We start from the raw sequence: 21163 nt of genomic DNA, 5'->3' as shown, positions 1-21163 counted from the left end.
TCACCCGGCAGCAGGGGTAGCAGTACCACGAACAGTCATTGCATTTGCGCCAGTACGGACAGGAGTTTTGCGTGGATGAGGGCAGTTGTTGGCGTAGTGCCTGTACTCCCCGCAGTTGAAGTAGTCCACATTCTTCTTGGCTTCAGGGGCAGCCATAGTTGGTGTAGGAGTGCGGTTCTGAATTGCAACCGGCCTGTTGAAGTTGCTAGGTGCAGCGGGATGGTTGGTCACCACAATAGGGGGTTTCCATCCAGATGGAGTGGCTCCCTTGAGTCGCTGAGGCACTGCCTGAGGTGGGCGACTCATAGCAAGCCTCCTCTTGCGGTTGTGTTCCACAGTCCTCTGATCGTTCTCCAGCCTAACGACCTTGTTAATCAGGCTCTGGAAGCTCTCGTGGTCTTGCCCAATCATAGGTCCACGCAATCCATCATTCAGTCCTTCTATGAACTTGTCGATCTTTTCCTCTTCATCTGCGAGGTCTCCAATTGCATAGCGGGCTAACTGAGTGAACTTGTTCAAATATTCCTGCACCGTTGTATTCCCTTATCGCAGCCTTCTAAACTCGTTCTTCTTCATACGCATTACTGCAGCAGGTACGAAGTTCTCGCGAAATGCTACAGTGAACTCTTCCCAAGTAGGTTCTCCAGCATCCTCTTCCCGAGCTTCCTTGTAAGTGTCCCACCAATCTCTAGCGGGTCCCTCCAGTTGGTTTACTGCAAAGATCACTTTGTCGGCTTCGCGTACCCTGACAAGAGTCAGTTTCTTCTCTATGATGCGTAGCCAATCTTCTGCTTCCATGGGCTCGTCTGCCGTAGCGAACGTGGGTGGCTTGGTCCTCATGAACTCTCCAAAGCTTGATCCTCCGCGGTTGCCTTGGTTGTTTGCAATGGCTTGCAGAAGTTGAGTTTGGGTGGCCATAATGCCGGCCAGAGTGGTTAAGTCGGGTGTCTGAGTTTCATCGTTGCTGGTTGATGCCCGACGTCGGCTTGCCATCTGTGTAGGTTGATTGATTGAGTAAGTATCCTAATTTGCTAACTGTCTTTTACAGCTTTATCCCATTAGGGAAATTGTTTTGATGTGAACTTTGTTTTGCAAGCATGGTGGAATAAACTAATTTATAACACAACAACAATAAATATCATAAATAACATCACAGAGTTTCACAAATAGTACATAAATCATGATGCAATCGACTGCATACATACGCAGCCCAAATAAGGTTCATACAAAGATACATCAAACTAATCATCAATCTACTCGTCAATCTAGGTAGGGGGGGTGCGTCTCGCAGGCTATCCAAAAACCATCTGACACGAGATCGAAGCTGCAAAGAGTCCTCCAGTCTAGTCCTCCAACCATCCGCAGGATCCCGGGGCAGGTAGAGGGTAGTCGCTGGCTCGGGCAAACCTGAGTCCCCACGGCTCGGAAATAGTGGCCTCCGGATCGGGCTTGGGCTTCTTGCCCGGGGGTCGGGTGCTCTTGCGGGCAGTGCTGAGAGTGCGGGGGCCTCCGAGGAAGGTGATGCGGGGGACGGGTGTCTCATCCTCCGAAGGATCAGTGACGTCTGGCTCGATCTCTGGCTCGGTATCTGTCACGCCCTAAAAATCGTATTATTTAAAAATGTGTTGTTTAAATCATTTTTAGAAATTAAATTAAAAGCCTACAAGCTAAACCCTAATAATCTAGGAAAATTTTCAACATAAAAATGACCTAGATAAAATTTTATTAAATACTTTGCTTGTTCCTCTATTTTCTAGAATTTTCTGGGAATTATTTGAGCAAGGGAAGTATTTTTAATAATTGGAACAACATTTCACAAATTATTTTAGTTGAAAAGTTCCAAAAACCCCTCCTTAAGTTGTTGGGCCGTTTTTGGCCCAACTCTCCCTCTCTCACCCGTGGCCAAGCCGGCCCAGCCAGCCCGCCAGCCGCCCCTCCACTCTGGAGACCGACATGTGGGCCCCACATGTCGGACCCTTCCCTAACCTCAGGCCGGCATCCTCCTCTATCTTTACCCCCAAAAATCGGAGCAAACCGTTGAGTATTTTATTCGAATCGAACTCGTTTTTGAGTTTATCTCCAAAACCGAGTTTTTGTTTTCTCGGGCCGATTTCTTGCGAGAGGAGTCCGATCTCTTCAATCCAAGGCTATATCAAGGACCCCCTAGTCCCCCTCTTTCGTTTGCCCCATCTCCCGAGCTTTCCCGTGCCTCGTAGCCGCCGCGCCGCCGTCGTTCAGCTCGCCGTCGCCGCCGGCCGACTCCATCCGCGCCGCGCCGCCGCCTCCGTCGTCGCCGCCGGTCGCCGCCACCACTGTTATGTGCGCGGGAGCGAGGAGAAGCCCGGCCGCATGTCCCTCGAAGCCGCCGACCGCCGGAGCTCCGCCGCCACCGCCGACCGAGCCGCCGCCGCCACCCACCTCGTCGCCGGCCGTCGTCGGTTGTCGTTAGACGTGTTGGTGAGCACCGTTGCGTTCGTCTCGTCGTCCTCTAAGTGTACATGTCCTCCAATTTCGCCGCCGACCATCCAATCTCCGGCGAGGTCGCCATCTTGGTTCGGCCATTGACATCATCGGTTTTTCTTTTTCCCGATTTTCTAATAGATTAAATCTTCGGAAAATCATAACTAAATAACCGTAGATCCGTTTCAAGTGGTTCAAGTTGCTAAATTTTTCTAAAATCAAGATCTACATGTTAAAAATATCCACATGTACTATTTATGCTTGTTTTTGTACTGTTGTGTTGATTTTTGTTTAATTGCTTTAGTTTCCGACGTTCCGGAGGAGAGCGTTTCTGTTGAGGAAGGTTCCGAAGCGTTTGTGGAAGCCCAAGGCAAGTCACACAGATCCCAAACAACCCTTTGAGCATGTTGAACCCGTGTAAAGCTATTATTTTATTTCAACTATGCATTGTTTTCGAATGTCATCGGGTGGTGAACCTTTCCCAATTAATTAATGGCCTACGATGACTTTATTTTCCTATGGGTTATAATTTGATTAGCATGAACCTTATATATTGGATTGGTTCAGCTAAATGCTATATGTATGTTTGCTTAGTCATGCTTAGACACATTAGCTAACTAAAGGGATTAATTATAAACTATATTATATTATATTGTTATTATTAATGATGGTTATATTAAATGGTAGCTGACGATGGTTAAACGTGTGATGTTAATTAATTGATAATTGAAACCTGGATAAGGTGGGTTGTGAGCATATGGTTTTGATGGTTGTGCTCATGACAATTAAGGACCAGTTCGCGAGCTACTGTTGTGAAACATTTACCGTGCCAACCACAAGCCAGCGTGGGCAACGGCTTTATCTTTTGTATAGCATGATTCATTATAGTGTGCCAGCCTGTGAAGCGGCGAGAAGTCCGTGGGGGTCACTGGGGAGTCCATTGCCTCTGGTTTTGAGGGGGATATTATGATCCAGGAACGGTGCACTGTGGTGAGTTGTGTTGTGCGAGGGGTAATGTCACAGTTCCTTTCCGAGGTACCGTGGTGGTACTAAGGCGCATGGTAACATGTTGTGGGATTGTGTCTTGTGGGTACAGTGGTACACCTCTGATCAGAGTTTAATCTATTTGAATAGCCGTACCCGCGGTTATGGGTGAGTTGAGCAATGTTTTTCGTGATTAGTCTCATATTACACATTAAATGGTAACGGTGGTAATTAATGTGACTCCTGGTTTGGAATGGTATATTCCTGGTTTGGAGGTTTAATTTGTTCAACTGGGGTTGGTTGTTCAAATGAGGTTGGGCCTATGCAACACGGGTGTCTTGTATGGTGTTTATTTAATATTGATTAATTATACAACTGTTTTACTATTCTCTTAAATATTTATTAAATACTGTTTATGCAAATAAGCTATATTATGCCATCCTTTGTTGTCCTGTGCACTTGCATATTTGCTGTGTGGCTTGTTGAGTATGTCATATGCTTATTCTTGCAATATTCAATCATCAGAGGAGGAGTATCTCAGCGAAGGTGATGTCCTGGAGGATTAAGCTTGTTCTTGGTTAAGATGCCTGTGGAGTGGAGTCGCCATAGCTGTTCCGTAGTTTGCTTTAGTTTTATTTTCCGCTGCGTAGTATGTTATTCTTTCAGAGGAACTATCTACCTCTGTAATAATTTATTATTTGCGAATATTAAATAGTTATTTATTTGTACTCTATTATCAATTTGTTATTGTGTGCCTCGGCTGATTCCTGGACGAGGGTTTAACACACATGTAAGCGTTTGGAATTTTGGATAGAAATTCCGGGCTTGACAAGTTGGTATCAGAGCCACCTTGACCTTAGGACAAGCCAAATGGTAAACCTTAAGTAGCCTTCAAAATATTTTGGAAAATTAGAACTGCTCTTCTCTATTCTCCTATAAATTAATTAAGTTGGCAGCACATGCAAGATTATGCACAAAATTTATTTAATTCAGTTTCTTTTCTTTTAAAAGCAAAAAGTTGTTCTTCTCAAAATGTTTCTTATTTCATTTTATTAAACCTCATTGATTAGTCGGCACTGTACATCTATTATGGTATCGATTCAATCATGTTAGCACTAGTACTACTAATCTCTTTTATGGTGACACTGTATCGTGCTTATAGTAGGTTCTAAATATTCTGGTTTTATTTTATTTATTTGTCTAAAAATTATTTGTCTCTGTTCAAAAATCAAAATTCTAAAAATATATCCAAAATAGCTTTGTACGTGTCTTTCCTTTTATTTTCTTCCTCTTTGGTCAAATCAGTTAAGTCTAGTTGGTGCAGCTAACTTAAAATATGCATTAATTCCTCCCTTCTATGTTTCTTTAGATGCCGCCCCATTCACCGAGAAATTTGATCAAGGTGTTAGGATTCGTCAGGGAGCTGAGATTGATGGCTTTTGAAGTAGGCAATGAAGTTGCTCCCGAGTATCGCCGGATTTCCCATGACCCCAACGAGGAGAAGTGTCGTGTTCGTGTGACGTTGGCTAGTGATCGTGAAGACCTTCCGTCCATTAAGTTCGAAGCTGGAGGAAGAACGTATAGCCATGCTTGTCAAGAAGCTGCTTTGGTGGCCATTGGAGATTTGCGTCAACGCTTTGAAGAGGAGTTGGATTCATCAGCTTTCCAGTATCATCCCCACAAGCCCCATGGTTAGGACTATGGAACCTACACCTGTCCTGATGGTGAAGAGAGTGCCACTCTGATGCATGCAGTGCATATGCTTAGTGCTATGGATGCAGTTAGTGTGGAGCGAGACAAAGCAGCTCATGACAGGGAAAACTGGAATCGAGGCAAGATTTGCAAGTTGGAGAGCAAGGTGTACCGTCTACAGAAGGAATTAGCTGAGCTTAAAGGAGAAACACCGCCGCCAACACCCAAGCTTCGCCTCACTGCAAGGAAGAGAACCTGTCCACCACCCTGTCTCCAGTTAGCTTCGAAGATTCGCGTGATGGGAGATGCCGTGCCTGACTGTGCTGAACCTATCATCCACATCTTAAGTGATGAGGAAGAAGAGGAAGATCCAGAGGAAAGAGTGCCAGCTACTCCAGAGGAAGAAGATCCATCGCTTCGTTCCGACGCAAGGCGGGATTAGTCGCTTAGTTAGATCGTTGTCGTAGTTCGCTGTGTTAGATTGCTTGCTTAAGTTTGCTTGTGAGTGTGTGGGTTTTAGTATGTTGCTTACATCATTGGTGGGATGTAACTGCATGAGTCTAGTTCTTTTGCTTGTCAGAAAGTAAGTTAGTTGGTGAGATAGTGTTAATGCAATTTAAATGTAATCATACGCAGTTAAGAGCAATATATAATTTGAATTAATTAAATAACTCCGTTCTAAGGGTGTCTCTCTGTCGTTCTTTCCTGTTGTCTATCTTCAGATGGTGAACACACGCACCGGAAGTGGAAGTGGAAGTGGAAGTGGAGCTGCTAACAATGGAGGAGATCCCACGCTATCTCAGATTCTGGCCCAACAAACACAATTGATCAATCTGTTAGTGCAGTAGGCACAGAATCAGGAGGCAAACAACCAGAACCAGAATCAACCCCCTACCTTTTCAAGCACCACTAACCCCGTAGAAGCAGGAGATTGGTTGCATGCAGTGGAGAAGAAGTTGGATTTGATCCAGTGTACGAAGCAGGAAAAAGTTTCTTTCGCTTCGCATCAGCTGCATGGTCCCGCTGCTGAATGGTGGGATCACTTTCGCCAAGGCAGGGCTGAGGGAGAGCCTATTACTTGGCAGGAATTTACGGCTGCTTTCAACAAGACGCACATACCGACGGGTGTTGTAGCTCTGAGGAAGAGAGAATTTAGAGCGCTCAACCAGGGATCCCGTTCGGTCATCGAGTACCTTCATGATTTCAATCGTTTAGCCCGTTATGCTCCGGAAGATGTTCGCACCGATGAAGAACGTCAGGAGAAGTTTTTGGAGGGACTGAATGATGAGTTGTCTTATGCTTTGATGTCTATGGATTTCAGGGATTTCCAGCAGTTGGTGGACAAAGCGATTCGTCAGGAAGACAAGTATAATCGAATGGAGCAGAAGAAGCGCAGGGCTGCCCAATTTAAGGCTCAACAGGGCAGTAACCAGAGGCCGCGTCTCGTTACGGGACCTCAAGCTCCATCGTACCCTCAAGGAGGATCTTCATTAGTTGTCCGCCCTCAACGCCAGTTCTACCACAACAATACTGGTAACCGCACCAATGACAACCGCAATATGGTCGCTCGTCCTGCAGCAACTCCAGCTCAGAACCAGCCCGTTAGGAAGGAACAGGGAAGCAAGCCAGGGGTGTGCTTCAATTGTGGTGATCCAGGACATTATGCTGATAAGTGTCCTAAGCCTCGACGTGTGAAGAATGCTCCCGCCCTGAAGAACTGCAATACTCCAGCACCGAAGGCTCGTGTTAATCATGTTGCAGCGGCAGAAGCCCAGAATGCACCAGATGCGGTTTTAGGTACGTTTCCTGTTAACTCTATACCTGCATCCGTGCTTTTTGATTCCGGTGCTACATATTCCTTTTTTGTCTAAAAGTTTTGCGAGCAATCATGGGATGGAAGTTATTAGTCTTGGGAGGCCTTTACTAGTTAATACCCCAGGCAATCAAGTATCTTCGACACAGTATTGTCCTTCCGCTACTATAGAAATAGAAGAAGTTCCTTTCCCATCCTCCCTTATTAGATGTTATCTTAGGGATGGATTGGTTATCTCGTCATAGAGGAGTTATAGATTGTGCCAATCGTAAGGTGACTTTAACCAGTAGCGATGGGGAAACCGTTTCTTTCTTTGCGTCCTCTCCTAAATCTCATGGTGTGACCTTAAACCAAGTTGTTCTACAAGAGATCCCAGTAGTACAAGACTACCCAGATGTGTTTCCCGAGGATTTGCCAGGTATGCCACCTAAGAGAGACATAGAGTTTCGGATAGACTTGGTACCTGGAACCAACCCTATCCATAAGAGACCTTACAGAATGGCAGCTAATGAGTTAGCTGAGGTAAAAAGACAGGTGGATGATTTGCTTCAGAAAGGATATATCAGGCCCAGTGCTTCGCCGTGGGGAGCACCAGTCATCTTTGTGGAGAAGAAAGATCATACTCAGAGAATGTGTGTGGATTATCGAGCGTTGAATGAGGTTACTATCAAGAGAATAAGTATCCTCTACCCAGAATTGATGACTTGTTTGATCAATTGGAAGGTGCTACAGTTTTCTCCAAGATAGATCTCCGTTCGGGATATCATCAACTTCGAATCCGTGAGGAAGATATACCAAAGACCGCCTTTACAACTCGGTATGGTTTGTTCGAATGCACAGTTATGTCGTTTGGACTCACTAATGCCCCGGCCTTGTTCATGAATCTGATGAACAAGGTGTTTATGGAATATCTGGATAAGTTTGTCGTGGTGTTCATTGATGACATTCTTATTTACTCCAAGACAAAAGAAGAACATGAAGAGCATATTCGTCTAGCTTTAGAGAAACTACGTGAGCATCAGCTCTATGCCAAGTTCAGTAAATGTGAATTTTGGTTGTCGGAAGTGAAGTTTCTTGGTCATGTCATCTCATCTGGAGGAGTGGCAGTAGATCCAAGCAATGTGGAGTCAGTGTTAAATTGGAAGCAACCCAAGACGGTTTCAGAAATTCGTAGTTTCCTTGGACTTGCGGGGTACTACCGTAGGTTTATTGAGAACTTCTCAAAGATCGCTAGACCGATGACTCGTCTGCTTCAGAAGGAAGTGAAGTACAAGTGGACAGAAGATTGTGAACAAAGTTTCCAAGAACTGAAGAAAAGGCTAGTGACTGCGCCTGTGTTAATTCTGCCTGATTCAAGGAAAGGTTTTTAAGTGTATTGTGATGCATCCCGACTCGGTTTGGGTTGTGTTTTGATGCAAGAAGGAAAGGTGGTTGCCTATGCATCTAGGCAATTACGTCCTCATGAGAATAACTACCCAACGCATGACCTAGAGTTGGCAGCTGTAGTACATGCATTGAAGATTTGGCGTCATTATCTTTTCGGTAACCGTACAGGGATGTATACGGATCATAAAAGTTTGAAGTACATTTTCACTCAACCTGATTTGAACATGCGTCAGCGAAGATTGTTAGAGTTGATTAAAGATTATGATATGGAAATCCATTATCACCCGGGTAAAGCAAATGTTGTAGCCGATGCCCTCAGCAGGAAAAGCTACTGTAATATGTCAGAAGGTCGACATCTACCTTGGGAGTTATGTCAGGAGTTTGAAAAGTTAAACTTGGGTATAGTCAGCAAAGGTTTTGTGGCTGCTTTAGAAGCTCAACCTACTTTGTTTGATCAAGTTAGAGAAGTTCAAGTGAATGATCCTGATATCCAAGAAATCAAAAAGAACATGAGAAGAGGAAAAGCCATCGGTTATGTAGAAGATGAGCAAGGAACTGTGTGGTTAGGAGACTATCATGAAAGAAGCTCATGAAACTTTGTATTCCATTCACCCCGGAAGCACTAAGATGTATCAAGACCTAAAGCAACAATTCTGGTGGGCCAGTATGCGACGTGAGATAGCAGAATTTGTGGCTCTATGTGGTGTATGTCAGCGAGTCAAGGCAGAACATTAGAAGCCAGCCGGTCTGTTGCAACCGTTGAAGATTCCAGAGTGGAAGTGGGAAGAAATAGGTATGGACTTCATAACCGGTCTACCCAGAACGTCGGCAGGACATGATTCTATTTGGGTAGTGGTTGACAGATTGACTAAAGTCGCTCATTTCATACCTGTCAAAACAACCTACACGGCGAACAAGCTTGCAGAGCTATACATGGCCAGAGTGGTATGTTTGCATGGAGTTCCCAAGAAGATAGTGTCAGATAGAGGTAGTCAGTTTACCTCAAAATTTTGGCAGAAACTACAAGTAGAGATGGGTACCCGTTTGAATTTCAGTACCGCTTATCACCCTCAAACAGATGGTCAGACCGAGAGAGTAAATCAAATTTTAGAAGACATGTTGAGAGCCTGTGTTCTAGATTTTGGTGGAAGTTGGGATAAGAATTTGCCATACGCGGAATTCCCATATAACAACAGTTATCAAGCTAGTTTGCAAATGGCTCCGTATGAAGCATTATATGGCCGAAAGTGTCGTACGCCGCTCCTGTGGGATCAAACCGGTGAGCATCAAGTTTTTGGGACAGACATATTGCGAGAGCCAGAAGAAAAAGTGAAGATTATCCAAGAAAGGTTGCGCGTTGCTCAGTCACGTCAGAAGAGCTATGCCAACAATCGTCGCAGAGATTTGGCTTTTGAAGAAGGGGATTATGTATACCTTCGGGTTACGCCGTTACGAGGTGTTCATCGTTTCCAGACCAAAGGGAAATTGGCATCGCATTTCGTGGGACCTTTTAAGATCGTGAGTCGAAGAGGTGAAGTAGCTTATCAGCTAGAATTGCCTCCGTCAATGGCGGGAATACATGACGTGTTCCACGTGTCACAATTGAAGAAATGTTTACGTGTACCTACGGAAGAAGCAGATCCTGAACATATAGAGCTTCAAGAAGATTTAACTTATGTTGAGAAGCCAGTCAGAATCTTGGAAGTAAGCGAGAGGAATACCAGGAATCGCGTTATACGGTTTTGTAAGGTTCAGTGGAGCAATCATTCAGAAGAAGAAGCCACTTGGGATCGAGAAGATGAATTGAAGTCAGCTCATCCTCATCTCTTCGCCAGTTCTTCTGAATCTCGAGGACGAGATTCCGTTTAACGGGGTAGGTTTGTCACGCCCTAAAAATCGCCTAATTTAAAAATACATTGTTTAAGTCATTTTTAGAAATTAAATTAAAAGCCTACAAGCTAAACCCTAATAATCTAGGAAAATTTTCAACATAAAAATGAGCTAGATAAAATTTTATTAAATACTTTGCTTGTTCCTCTATTTTATAGAATTTTCTGGGAATTATTTGAGCAAGGGAAGTATTTTTAATAATTGAAACAACATTTCACAAATTATTTTATTGAAAAAGTACCAAAAACCCCTCCTTAAGTTGTTGGGCCGTTTTTGGCCCAACTCTCCCTCTCTCACCCGTGGCCAAGCCGGCCCAGCCGGCCCAGCCAGCCCGCCAGCCGCCCCTCCACTCGGGAGACCGACATGTGGGCCCCACATGTCGGACCCTTCCCTAACGTCAGGCCGGCTGCAAGCCGAGCCCAAGCCGGCCGCGCCACGCCGCCTCCTGCTCCAAATCCGCACCCAATCCGGCCCTTTTTCTTCCGATTGTTTGAGGGGTTTTTATCCTCTCATCCTCCTCTATCGTTACCAACAAAAATCGGAGCAAACCGTTGAGTATTTTATCCGAATCGAACTCGTTTTTGAGTTTATCTCCAAAACCGAGTTTTTGTTTTCTCGGGCCAATTTCTTGCGGGAGGAGTTCGATCTCTTCAATCGAAGGCTATATATAGGACCCCCTAGTCCCCCTCTTTCATTTGCCCCATCTCCCGAGCTTTCCCGTGCCTCGTAGCCGCCGCGCCGCCGCCGTTTAGCTCGCCGTCGCCGCCGGCCGACTCCATCCGCGCCGCGCCCCCGCCTCCGTCGTCGCCGCCGGTCGCCGCCACCACTGTTTGGTGCGACCATCCCTTGAAGCCGTCGACCGCCGGAGCTCCGCCGCCACCGCCGACCGAGCCGCCGCTGCCATCCACCTCGTCGCCAGCCGTCGTCGGTTGTCGTTAGACGTGTTGGTGAGCACCGTTGCGTTCGTCTCGTCGTCCTCTACGTGTACATGTCCTCCAATTTCGCAGCCGACCATCCAATCTCCGGCGAGGTCGCCATCTTGGTTCGGCCATTGATGATGTCATCATGACATCATCGGTTTTTCTTTTTCCCGATTTTCTAATAGATTTAATCTTCAGAAAATCATACTAAATAACCGTAGATCCATTTAAAGTGGTTCAAGTTGCTAATTTTTTCTAAAATCAAGATCTACATGTTAAAAATATCCACATGTACTGTTTATGCTTGTTTTTGTACTGTTGTGTTGATTTTTATTTAATTGCTTTAGTTTCCGACGTTCCGGAGGAGAGCGTTTCTGTTGAGGAAGGTTCCGAAGCGTTTGTGGAAGCCCAAGGCAAGTCACACAGATCCCAAACAACCCTTTGAGCATGTTGAACCCGTGTAAAGCTATTATTTTATTTCAACTATGCATTGTTTTCGAATGTCATCGGGTGGTGAACCTTTCCCAATTAATTAATGGCCTACGATGACTTTATTTTCCTATGGGTTATAATTTGATTAGCATGAACCTTATATATTGGATTTGTTCAGCTAAATGCTATATGTATGTTTGCTTAGTCATGCTTGGACACATTAGCTAACTAAAGGGATTAATTATAAACTATATTATATTATATTGTTATTATTAATGATGGTTATATTAAATGGTAGCTCACGTGATGTTAATTAATTGATAATTGAAACCTGGATAAGGTGGGTTGTGAGCATATGGTTTTGATGGTTGTGCTCATGACAATTAAGGACCAGTTCACGAGCTACTGTTGTGAAACATTTACCGTGCCAACCACAAGCCAGCGTGGGCAACGGCTTTATATTTTGTATAGCATGATTCATTATAGTGTGCCAGACTGTGAAGCGGCGAGAAGTCCGTGGGGGTCGCTGGGGAGTCCATTGCCTCTAGTTTTGAGGGGGAGATTATGATCCAGGAACGGTGCACTGTGGTGAGTTGTGTTGTGCGAGGGGTAATGTCACAGTTCCTTTCCGAGGTACCGTGGTGGTACTAAGGCGCATGGTAACATGTTGTGGGATTGTGTCTTGTGGGTACAGTGGTACACCTCTGATCAGAGTTTAATCTATTCGAATAGCCGTACCGGCGGTTATGGGTGAGTTGAGCAATGTTTTTCGTGATTAGTCTCATATTACACTTTAAATGGTAGCGGTGGTAATTAATGTGACTCCTGGTTTGGAATGGTATATTCCTGGTTTGGAGGTTTAATTTGTTCAACTGGGGTTGGTTGTTCAAATGAGGTTGGGCCTATGCAACACGGGTGTGTTGTATGGTGTTTATTTAATATTGATTAATTATACAACTGTTTTACTATTCTCTTAAATATTTATTAAATATTGTTTATGCAAATAAGCTATATTATGCCATCCTTTGTTGTCCTGTGCACTTGCATATTTGCTGTGTGGCTTGTTGAGTATGTGATATGCTTATTCTTGCAATATTCAATCATCAGAGGAGGAGTATCTCAGCGAAGGTGATGTCTTGGAGGATTAAGCTTGTTCTTGGTTAAGATGCCTGTAGAGTGGAGTCGCCATAGCTGTTCCGTAGTTTGCTTTAGTTTTATTTTCCGCTGCGTAGTATGTTATTCTTTGAGAGGAACTATCTACCTCTGTAATAATTTATTATTTGCGAATATTAAATAGTTATTTATTTGTACTCTATTATCAATTTGTTATTGTATGCCTCGGCTGATTCCTGGACGAGGGTTTAACACACATGTAAGCGTTTGGAATTTTGGATAGAAATTCCGGGCGTGACAGTATCGGTCCCCTCTGTCTCGGAGTCAATCTAGATCGGAGTTTCCATACTGGAACCCAGCTGCGGTGACGGGATGGAGATCAGGGGAGTGTGCACAATCTCTGGTGCAGGTGGCTGGGTCACTGTAGTGTCCACCTCTCCCAGAAGAGCGTGGAACGCGGGTGGGTATGGCGGGGTGAGGAAGAAGTAGCAGTTATGCCCTGCTGCTGTGGAGGTAGAAGCTCCTGTGGTGCTGATCGTGGCTGCTCGAAGCTGCTCCTCCAGCTGGCTGACGTGCTCCTGACTCTCTCTCAGCTGCTCCTCAAGTGTGTCCATCATCCCGCGACGATCGTTGTACTGATCAGATAGCTGCTGGAACTGGAGCTGTGCCTTCAGTGAGTCTCTCACTGCCCCAAGTCTGATGCTCCTCCTTTAGCTGAAGCTGCTGCACCGAGAGGTCAGTCAACTCGGTCTCCAACTCTCCCACACGCCTCTGGTGGTCGTCGATCTCCAACAAAGCCTCCTCGTAGAAGTCGTCTACTGCCTCAGCCTATCGTGACAGCCGAGTCACCATCGGGTTGTAGCAGCAGGGTGTGTCCTGAACTGTGCATACTGAGTTGCTCTCCTCCCGGAACGGGTGATGAGCAAACTCGGTACTCGCCAACTCAGCTCGGTGGATAGAGCTGAGTCGGAGAAAGGCCTCCCGGGCTGCATCCTGCATCGCGGTCTCTGGCAGGTCTCGGCGGTGACGCGTCGGAAAGCTGTACTCTAACTCGGAAGGGACTTGTGGGTGAACCTCGACCCGAGCCTCCCAAACTGACCCACACTGTCTCACTCGATAGGTCGGAAATCCAGAGTACCGCAGACGCCTCATCATCCTATGCAGCTCAATAACATATCCCTCTGATCGGGGTAAGCCCAACTCCCAAGTAGCGGGTGAATCCTGATCTGCCATCTAAGTTTAAGAAAAACCCAAAGTCAGTTGAGAATAAAAACTGGTTTTGTGAGGGAAATAGCTAAGAGTAAGGTGTAAAATCGCATAAAGTTTTGTAAACATAGCATTTTTATTTTTGAAAGTATTGCTAAATGGGAATTTCTCCCTTGACCATCTTAGGAAAGGGGGCGGGGCGCCTTTTTGGTCTTTCCTACAGTCGTATGGCTCTGATACCAGCTCTGTGGACCCCCGTTTTCATAACAGGAATCAATCGTGTAAACAGTACCATTTCCCTGGATCAAGTAGTCTGGTACACACGAGTTCATAGCTGAAATACCAAATGCGCATACACGAGAGTCTAGTGCGAATTATTACAACATAAGCCCGCAGGCATTGTCTTAAGTCATCGGACCGGGCGGTCCGGAATACATCCCAAAAGCAGAAATAGATAAGGCAGCGGAATCAAGGCAGCGGCACGCCATTGCCACAGGCAACGACCGTACAAAGACCTACTGAGCGCCATCGTCTTCATCACCCTCCTGGTAATAGGCATAGGGATCCTCCGAAGCTTCATCTCCCGCCTCTGATTAAGTTTATATTTGCAAGGGTGAGTACCAACCGTACTCAGCAAGCCACCACATCAATAATGCACATGATAGGGGTATTTCAAAGGATGGCTATGGTTCCTTTGCGCAAAGCAAGTTTTGTAACTCTTTTCACAAGCCTAAGACCTCGCATTGACTGATCAAATTTTAGTACCAGTGTTTGTATTTAAACAACGACGGTTCTGTCCACCATCCATTGTGATCCCAAGGATAGCTTCCCGGCATTGAGTCGTCATGGTTTTCTGAGGACATCCACTCTCCCCCTTCTCAGGAAGTGGCTCCAACAGCATAAAAATTCATCATGCAATAACCCATCCCACTCAAGTTAAGAATTTAGAGTCTAGCCAAGTGTAATACATGTCCCGGTGCTCAATAACCGCGAGCACAGCTATTCGAATAGATTTGAATTACTCACACTGCAGTGGATGTACACTTTACCCACACTCCGCGACTGCCCAACACATGAGCCTTGTCTCAACAAATGAGACGCGTCACGGCAAAGCTTTTCGATAACCACGCATTGGCAGTACCCGCTCCATGAACTGTTCATCCTCAGGCACTCTAGGCGTACACAGTTTCTAGCAGTGAGAGGAGTTCTGGCGCACCCGGGAAGGAAAAATTCACACCCATGTATTAAGTTATAATTATGTTCAACTCATCACATGGCAGTCCTAACAATGGCGACACCATTGTAGAGCCCCTGCCTTACACCTCGAGAAACCACTATGCATGGATACTGCCTCCGCTCGGCTATTTACTCCGCTAGGTCTATCCCCATACGAGAAGTGTGGTTGTACGGAGTTGTTTCATGCTTAACTTCATGGCTCGGTCCTCAATTGACCGGGGACAGTACTAGCCTTTCCCGGATACCACCCAAATCCACCGTCTGCCCCGGTCTAAAACAAATTTTTAATTTCTTTCCTAATTTTCACAAATCATGTCATCATTATCATGGCAATGTGGCGCTCATGTCTCCACATGCCGCATCTCAATTACCATCCCAAAGGTAATTGCCCAAGCATATAATATTTGATAAATGTGAACAGTAATCAAGGCATGGCATAATCACAAATAGGATGTTCATCATTGCATGCAATCTTATTTGTAAACAAAAATTAATTTCGCAATTGGGATCAACGTGATCAAAGAATAGTGATGACTTGCCTTGCTCAAAGTCTTGCGGGTCTTGGCCTTCACCCGGATCCGCGGCTCCCTCGGTTTCTATAATTACGTGCGAAAGAACAATTTGAATTCAATTAGAACTCAAACAAAATCCAAATAATTCACAAAAGTCGAACGCGAATCATTTTTTCTAAATTAACAACAAGATTTGTGGAACCATTTTTATTCGAATGGTTGGGTCATTTATCCTAAATTAATTATTCCCTAGGGTCTCAACACAATTATTTATTTTCTAATCAAATCTAAATTCCTACCGCGAATTGACCCCTTATTGAGATTACCGGAAATAATCTTTAATCATATCGACCTAATTAAATTAGAATTTAATTAACCTATAATTAAATTCTAATTACTCTAAATTTTCTAACTTCTTAATCTCCCTAATTTTCCTTTTTTTTTTCCTTTCCTTTTTCCCCTTTTTTTTTTCTTTTTCCTCCCTTCCCTTTTTTTTCTTTTCTTTTCTTTTTCTCTCTCTCTTCTCTTCTCTCCCTCCCGGCTCCTCTCTTTCTTCCTCTCTCTCTCGGCTGTGCTCCCCGGTGGCACGGTGGCGAAACGAAAAAGGGGGGAGGGGGGCGGTCTACCGACAGCGGCGGCGACGACGACGACGGCGGCGCAGGCGGCGCGGCACCCGACGTGGTGCGGCGTCACCGAGGGCGGCGGCGCGACGGCTCAATGCGGCGGCGTGAAGGCGGCGGCACGGTGGAATGAGTAGAGAAGAGGAGGTGAGAATGGAGGGGATGGGTGTTGGGTGGAGAAGAGGAGGGGGCCGTGGTTTTTATAGGGCGCGGGCAAGGGGCGGGCGAGGGGCGGCGCGGCGCGGGGCTCGGCGCGGCTCGGTGTGACGGCGACGGCGACGCGACGACGACGCGGCGCGGCAGCGGTGCGGGGCGCGAGGCGGCGACGCGACGGGCGAGCGGCGCGCGGGGCGCGGGGTGCGAGGCGGCGAAGCGACGGGCGCGCGGCGCGGCGCCGGGACGGGCGCGCGGCGCGGCGACGGGACGGGGCTCGAGGCGGCGGCGGCACGTGCGGCGCGGCAGTGGCGGCGCGCGGCTCGGAGCGACGGTGACGGCGCGCGGCGCGGCGCGGGGCGCAAGGCGACGACGACGGCGACGGTGACACGACAGCGATGGCAACGGCGCGGCAGCGGCGGCACGGGGCGCAAGGCGACGGCGACGGCGATGCGACGGTGACGGCGCGCGGCGCGGCGCGGGGCGCATGGCGACGGCGACGGCGACGGTGACACGATAGCGACGGCAACGGCGCGGCAGTGGCGGCACGGGGCGCAAGGCGACGACGACGACGATGTGACAGCGACGGCGACGGCGCGGCAGCGGCGGCACGGGGCGCAAGGCGACGGCGACGGTGAGGCGACAGCGCGCGGCGCGCGGCGCGGCAGGCGGAGGAGGGGAAAAAAACTAGGGACCATGTCGAGCTGGATTTTTCACATTTTGGTCCTTTTGAAAAACTTATTTCGCAAGTAGATCTCTAGAAAAACTTATCCCAAAAATGGTCCTTTTTGGGGCGCCAGAGTGGTTGGTGCCGTCGTTCAACAGGACGGCGCCAGCCTCTTTGGCGCCGTCCCACCGCCGACGTGGCGGGGCGATGCTGAGGTGGCTAGGGGGAGTGCGCCAGAGTGGCTGGCGCCCCCCCCCCCCGAAATTTTTTATTTTTGTTTTATTTGTTTGATATTTTTTTCATGCTTAGGGACACACATGAACCAACCATAGAAAAATTGAACTCAAATGGATGTAATATGTGACATTTAGAATTTTTCCTCTCCTCTCCTCTCTCCGAACTAGTGCAGAGGAGAGAGATGTGCAACTTTTTTATTTTTATTTTATTTTTTTGATATTTTTTTCACACTTAGGAACTCACAGGAACCAACCACGTAAAAAATAAACTCAAACGGACAAAATATGTGGCATGTGAAATTTTCCAAAGCTCCACCGAAAAACTTCTCTCCTCGAAAACACAATCTTGCAAGCGGAATTTGGAGGTTTTAATATCGCCGAACCCGGCAAAGCGGGGGAGAATCGGATGTAACTTTTTCTGTAGATGTCCGTACATATATTATTTGCCTGATTCCGAGTCCGTATGAGAAAGTTACGCCTATTTTAATAGATGGCATATTTTGTCTGTTTCGGTAGAGTTTCGGAAAATTCTACATGTCACATATTTTGTCCGTTTGAGTTTATTTTTTATACGGTTGGTTCCTATGTTCTCCTAAGTGTGAAAAAAATATCAAAAAAATGAAATAAATATAAAAAAAAATGCATCTCTATGTACTGTTTAACTTATATATGTCATTTCATGTGGTTATATTTTGAATTAGATTAAGTAATTTCATATAGTGGTAGAGTGCATTATGTTTAACATGCTGATCAAAGGGTTTTACTAAAGGAGTTATGGTCTAATTTTAGTAAAGGTGCAAAGTAGACTACGTGGTATGCTAGATATTTTCAGACTTAGCTAAGTGGTAGTTCGAGTTTAAATTTTTTTTGTAGTTGGTTGTATCGTGATCCTGAGTGTGAAAAAACATCCGAAAAAATAAAATAAAAATAACACCATTGCAACTCCATACAGAGAAATAGGAATGAGGCGGCGGCGCCAGCCATGCTGGCGCCCTCCTCCCTGGGGCGGCGCCAGCATGGCTGGCGCCCTCCTCCTGCCACGTCGGTTCGCGTACGCCACGGTGGCAGGAGGTCGGCGCTAGAGAGGCTGGCGCCGTCCCGTTGGATGACGGCGCCAGCCACTCTGGCGCCCCAAAAAGGACCATTTCTGGGATAAGTTTTTTCGGGGGTCTATTTGCGAAATAAATTTTTCAAAAGGATCAAAATGTGAAAAATCCAGCCATGTCGAGCACCTAGAGTGCAATGAACAGTGACTTTTTCCTATTTTTTCAATTTGGTTGTTTTTCCTATTTTAAATCTTGCCCAAATATTCCTAATTTTTGCACAATTTGAGATTACACCATATTTGCGTTGCTCTAACCTAGCTTATCATTACTCATATTTTATTTTATTGATTTTATTTATTTTTGATTTATTCGAATTTTAATTGGGGTTAATTCTTATTCCATCGCTTTTAGTATTTAATTGATATAAATATAGTTGCAATAATGTTTTATTTATTCGCATCCTCACCAGAACTTTATTTTAGTTTATCCTTTAATTATTTACTTGACTATTTACTTTTAGGGTTTATTCCTAATTAATTATTCATTACTCGTGATTTATGAACTCCGAGATCAAAATCAAATAAAATCAGCGAGCAAAATCGGCATGATGCAATTTATTTAAAAAGTTTTTGAGGGTCCATATTTTTGGAGCTTGGATTTTTTTTTTATTTGTCGAATTTTCAGGGTGTTACACGGTTCAAATGCTGTCAGGGTTTGTCAGGCCCCCCCGGGATCTTTAGTCCTAGTTTGTAACACCAACCGGGACTAAAGATCGTAACTTTAGTCTCGGTTGGTGTTATGAACCGGGACTAAAGATCCCGGCGATCTTTAGCTCCGGTTGGTAACACCAACCGGGACTAAAGTCCCACCCCTTTATATATGTCTTCTTCCTCCTCCAGCCCGAGAAAGCTTCAAAATTTCTTCAAAAAAGAGGGGAGGTCATGACAAAATTTCTAGTGAATTTATTTTGGTGATTATATACAAATCGGAGGTGCCTAAAAGGTTAGCAACTTCATCCTCCAATGTTTTTTTTGTCATATTACATTTGGAGCTATGTTTTGCACACTTTTTTGTCTCCAAAATTTTGTTGTAAGTTGATGAGAGAGAAAATTTGTGTGGGGAAAAAAGAATATATAGAAATTTAGTTTATTTGCTAAAGAAGGTTTTATAAAATAGTTGAGAAGGAATATATAGTGAAAGTTAATCTTAAATAATAGAAAACGAACTAAAATGAAAATTAAAAGAAGTACAACACATTAATATTAGTTTAAAACTTTAGAAATAGTAAATAAGAATTATTTGGTGGAATATTTTATAATTTTTGTATGATAAGGATATGTCATTATTGTATGACTGTTGAAAGAGTTTGTAATTATTTTATCATTATTGTATAACTGTCATTATTGTACGAATAATTATTTGTGTACGATTTTTTTTCATTTCATGTAGATGGATCGGCAATGGATGTACGCTGACCGACGGTCCAAAGAGTTTATTGACGGCGTGCATTATTTTTTGAGAGTGGCCGAAGCTAACAGGCATAAGGGTTTTATTTGTTGTCCACGCAATAAGTGTAAGAATCAGAAGGAGTATTCTGCATCCAGGACTATTCATTTCCACTTATTTGAGTCGAGGTTCATGCCAAGCTATAATTGTTGGACATCCCACGGAGAGCAAGGGGTTGAAATAGAAGAAGATGAAGTGGAAGACGACAATATTCCGGACTTTGCTCAGTATGCTGGATTTGAAGGAAATCAAACGGGGGAGGAGAAAAGGGATGCTGATGGTAACGACGTTGCAGATGATCTTGGTCAGATGTTGCAGGACGCCAAGGAGGACTGTGAAAGTGAAAAGGGGGCCCATAAATTGGACAAGATGTTAGAGGACCACAGAACGTCATTGTACCCAGGTTGCGAGTAGGGGCACAAAAAGTTGGATACCACTCTGGAGTTCTTGCAATGGAAGGCAAAAAAATGGTACTAGTGACAAGGCATTTGGCGATTTATTGAAACTCGTCAATAACATTCTTCTGGAGGGAAACAAATTGCCCGAGACAACGTACGAGGCTAAGAAGATAGTCTGCCCTCTAGGACTGGAAGTTCAGAAGATTCACGCATGTCCAAATGATTGTATCCTATATCGCGGTGAGGAGTACGAGAACTTAGAAGCATGCCCTATTTGTAAAGTACTACAATACAAGATTAGACGAGATGATCCAGGAGAAGTTGACAGGCAGCTAACGAAGAAGAGAATTCCTGTTAAGGTAATGTGGTATTTCCCTATAATACCACGGCTAAGGCGTTTGTCGAGAAACAAGGGGAATGCTAGAATGATGCATTGGCACGCTGAAGAGCGTCAACAGGACGTGATGCTGAGACACCCCGCCGATGGTTCGCAGTGGCGAAACATCGCCAGAAAATTTAAAGACTTTGGAAAGGACGCACGTAACAAACGGTTTGGTTTAAGTACGGATGGCATGAATCCTTTTGGAGAGATGAGCAGCGGCCATAGCACTTGACCTGTTACGATGTGTATCTACAACCTCCCCCCTTGGCTATGCATGAAAAGGAAGTACAAAATGATGCCAATTATTATTCAAGGCCCCAAGCAACCTGGTAACGACATCGATGTGTACCTAAGACCACTGGTCGAAGATCTTAAACTGTTGTGGAAGAAGGAATGTGTCCCCGTGTGGGACAAGGACAAACAGGAGGAGTTTAACTGTAACGCCCCGATTTTCGTTCGGGATTAAAAATCAATTAATAATGCATTTTCTAGAAATTAAATAAAAACTAAA

At 45.2% G+C, this 21163-nt stretch overlaps 1 protein-coding gene and 1 long non-coding RNA gene across 2 annotated transcripts; one reads left to right on the top strand and one right to left on the bottom strand.

Annotated features, from left to right (window-relative positions):
• On the bottom strand, nt 1-918 carry LOC136357414 (uncharacterized). Its single transcript, XM_066312669.1, has 2 exons — nt 579-918; nt 1-470 (listed from the first exon to the last, which is right to left on the bottom strand). The coding sequence occupies exons 1-2, from the start codon at nt 916-918 to the stop codon at nt 1-3; spliced, it is 810 nt and encodes a 269-aa protein (XP_066168766.1).
• Nucleotides 919-10618: 9700 nt separating this feature from the next.
• On the top strand, nt 10619-12892 carry LOC136357311 (uncharacterized). Its single transcript, XR_010742538.1, has 3 exons — nt 10619-11172; nt 11493-11558; nt 12685-12892. It is a non-coding gene; the product is annotated as an uncharacterized lncRNA (long non-coding RNA).
• The last annotated feature ends 8271 nt before the right edge of the window (nt 12893-21163 follow it).

Source organism: Oryza sativa, chromosome 7 (assembly GCF_034140825.1).
Source record: "Oryza sativa Japonica Group chromosome 7, ASM3414082v1".
Lineage (NCBI taxonomy): Eukaryota > Viridiplantae > Streptophyta > Magnoliopsida > Poales > Poaceae > Oryza > Oryza sativa.
Note: the sequence above shows the minus strand (reverse complement) of the source record. Positions and strands in the feature narration are given on the sequence as shown.

Coding starts and splice junctions, on each gene's coding strand:
- LOC136357414 (XM_066312669.1), bottom strand. CDS start 918: ATGGCCACCCAAACTCAACTTCTGCAAGCCATTGCAAACAACCAAGGC. Junction 471..578: donor CGTACCTGCTGCAGTAATGC/GTATGAAGAAGA, acceptor GAGACCTCGCAG/ATGAAGAGGAAAAGATCGAC.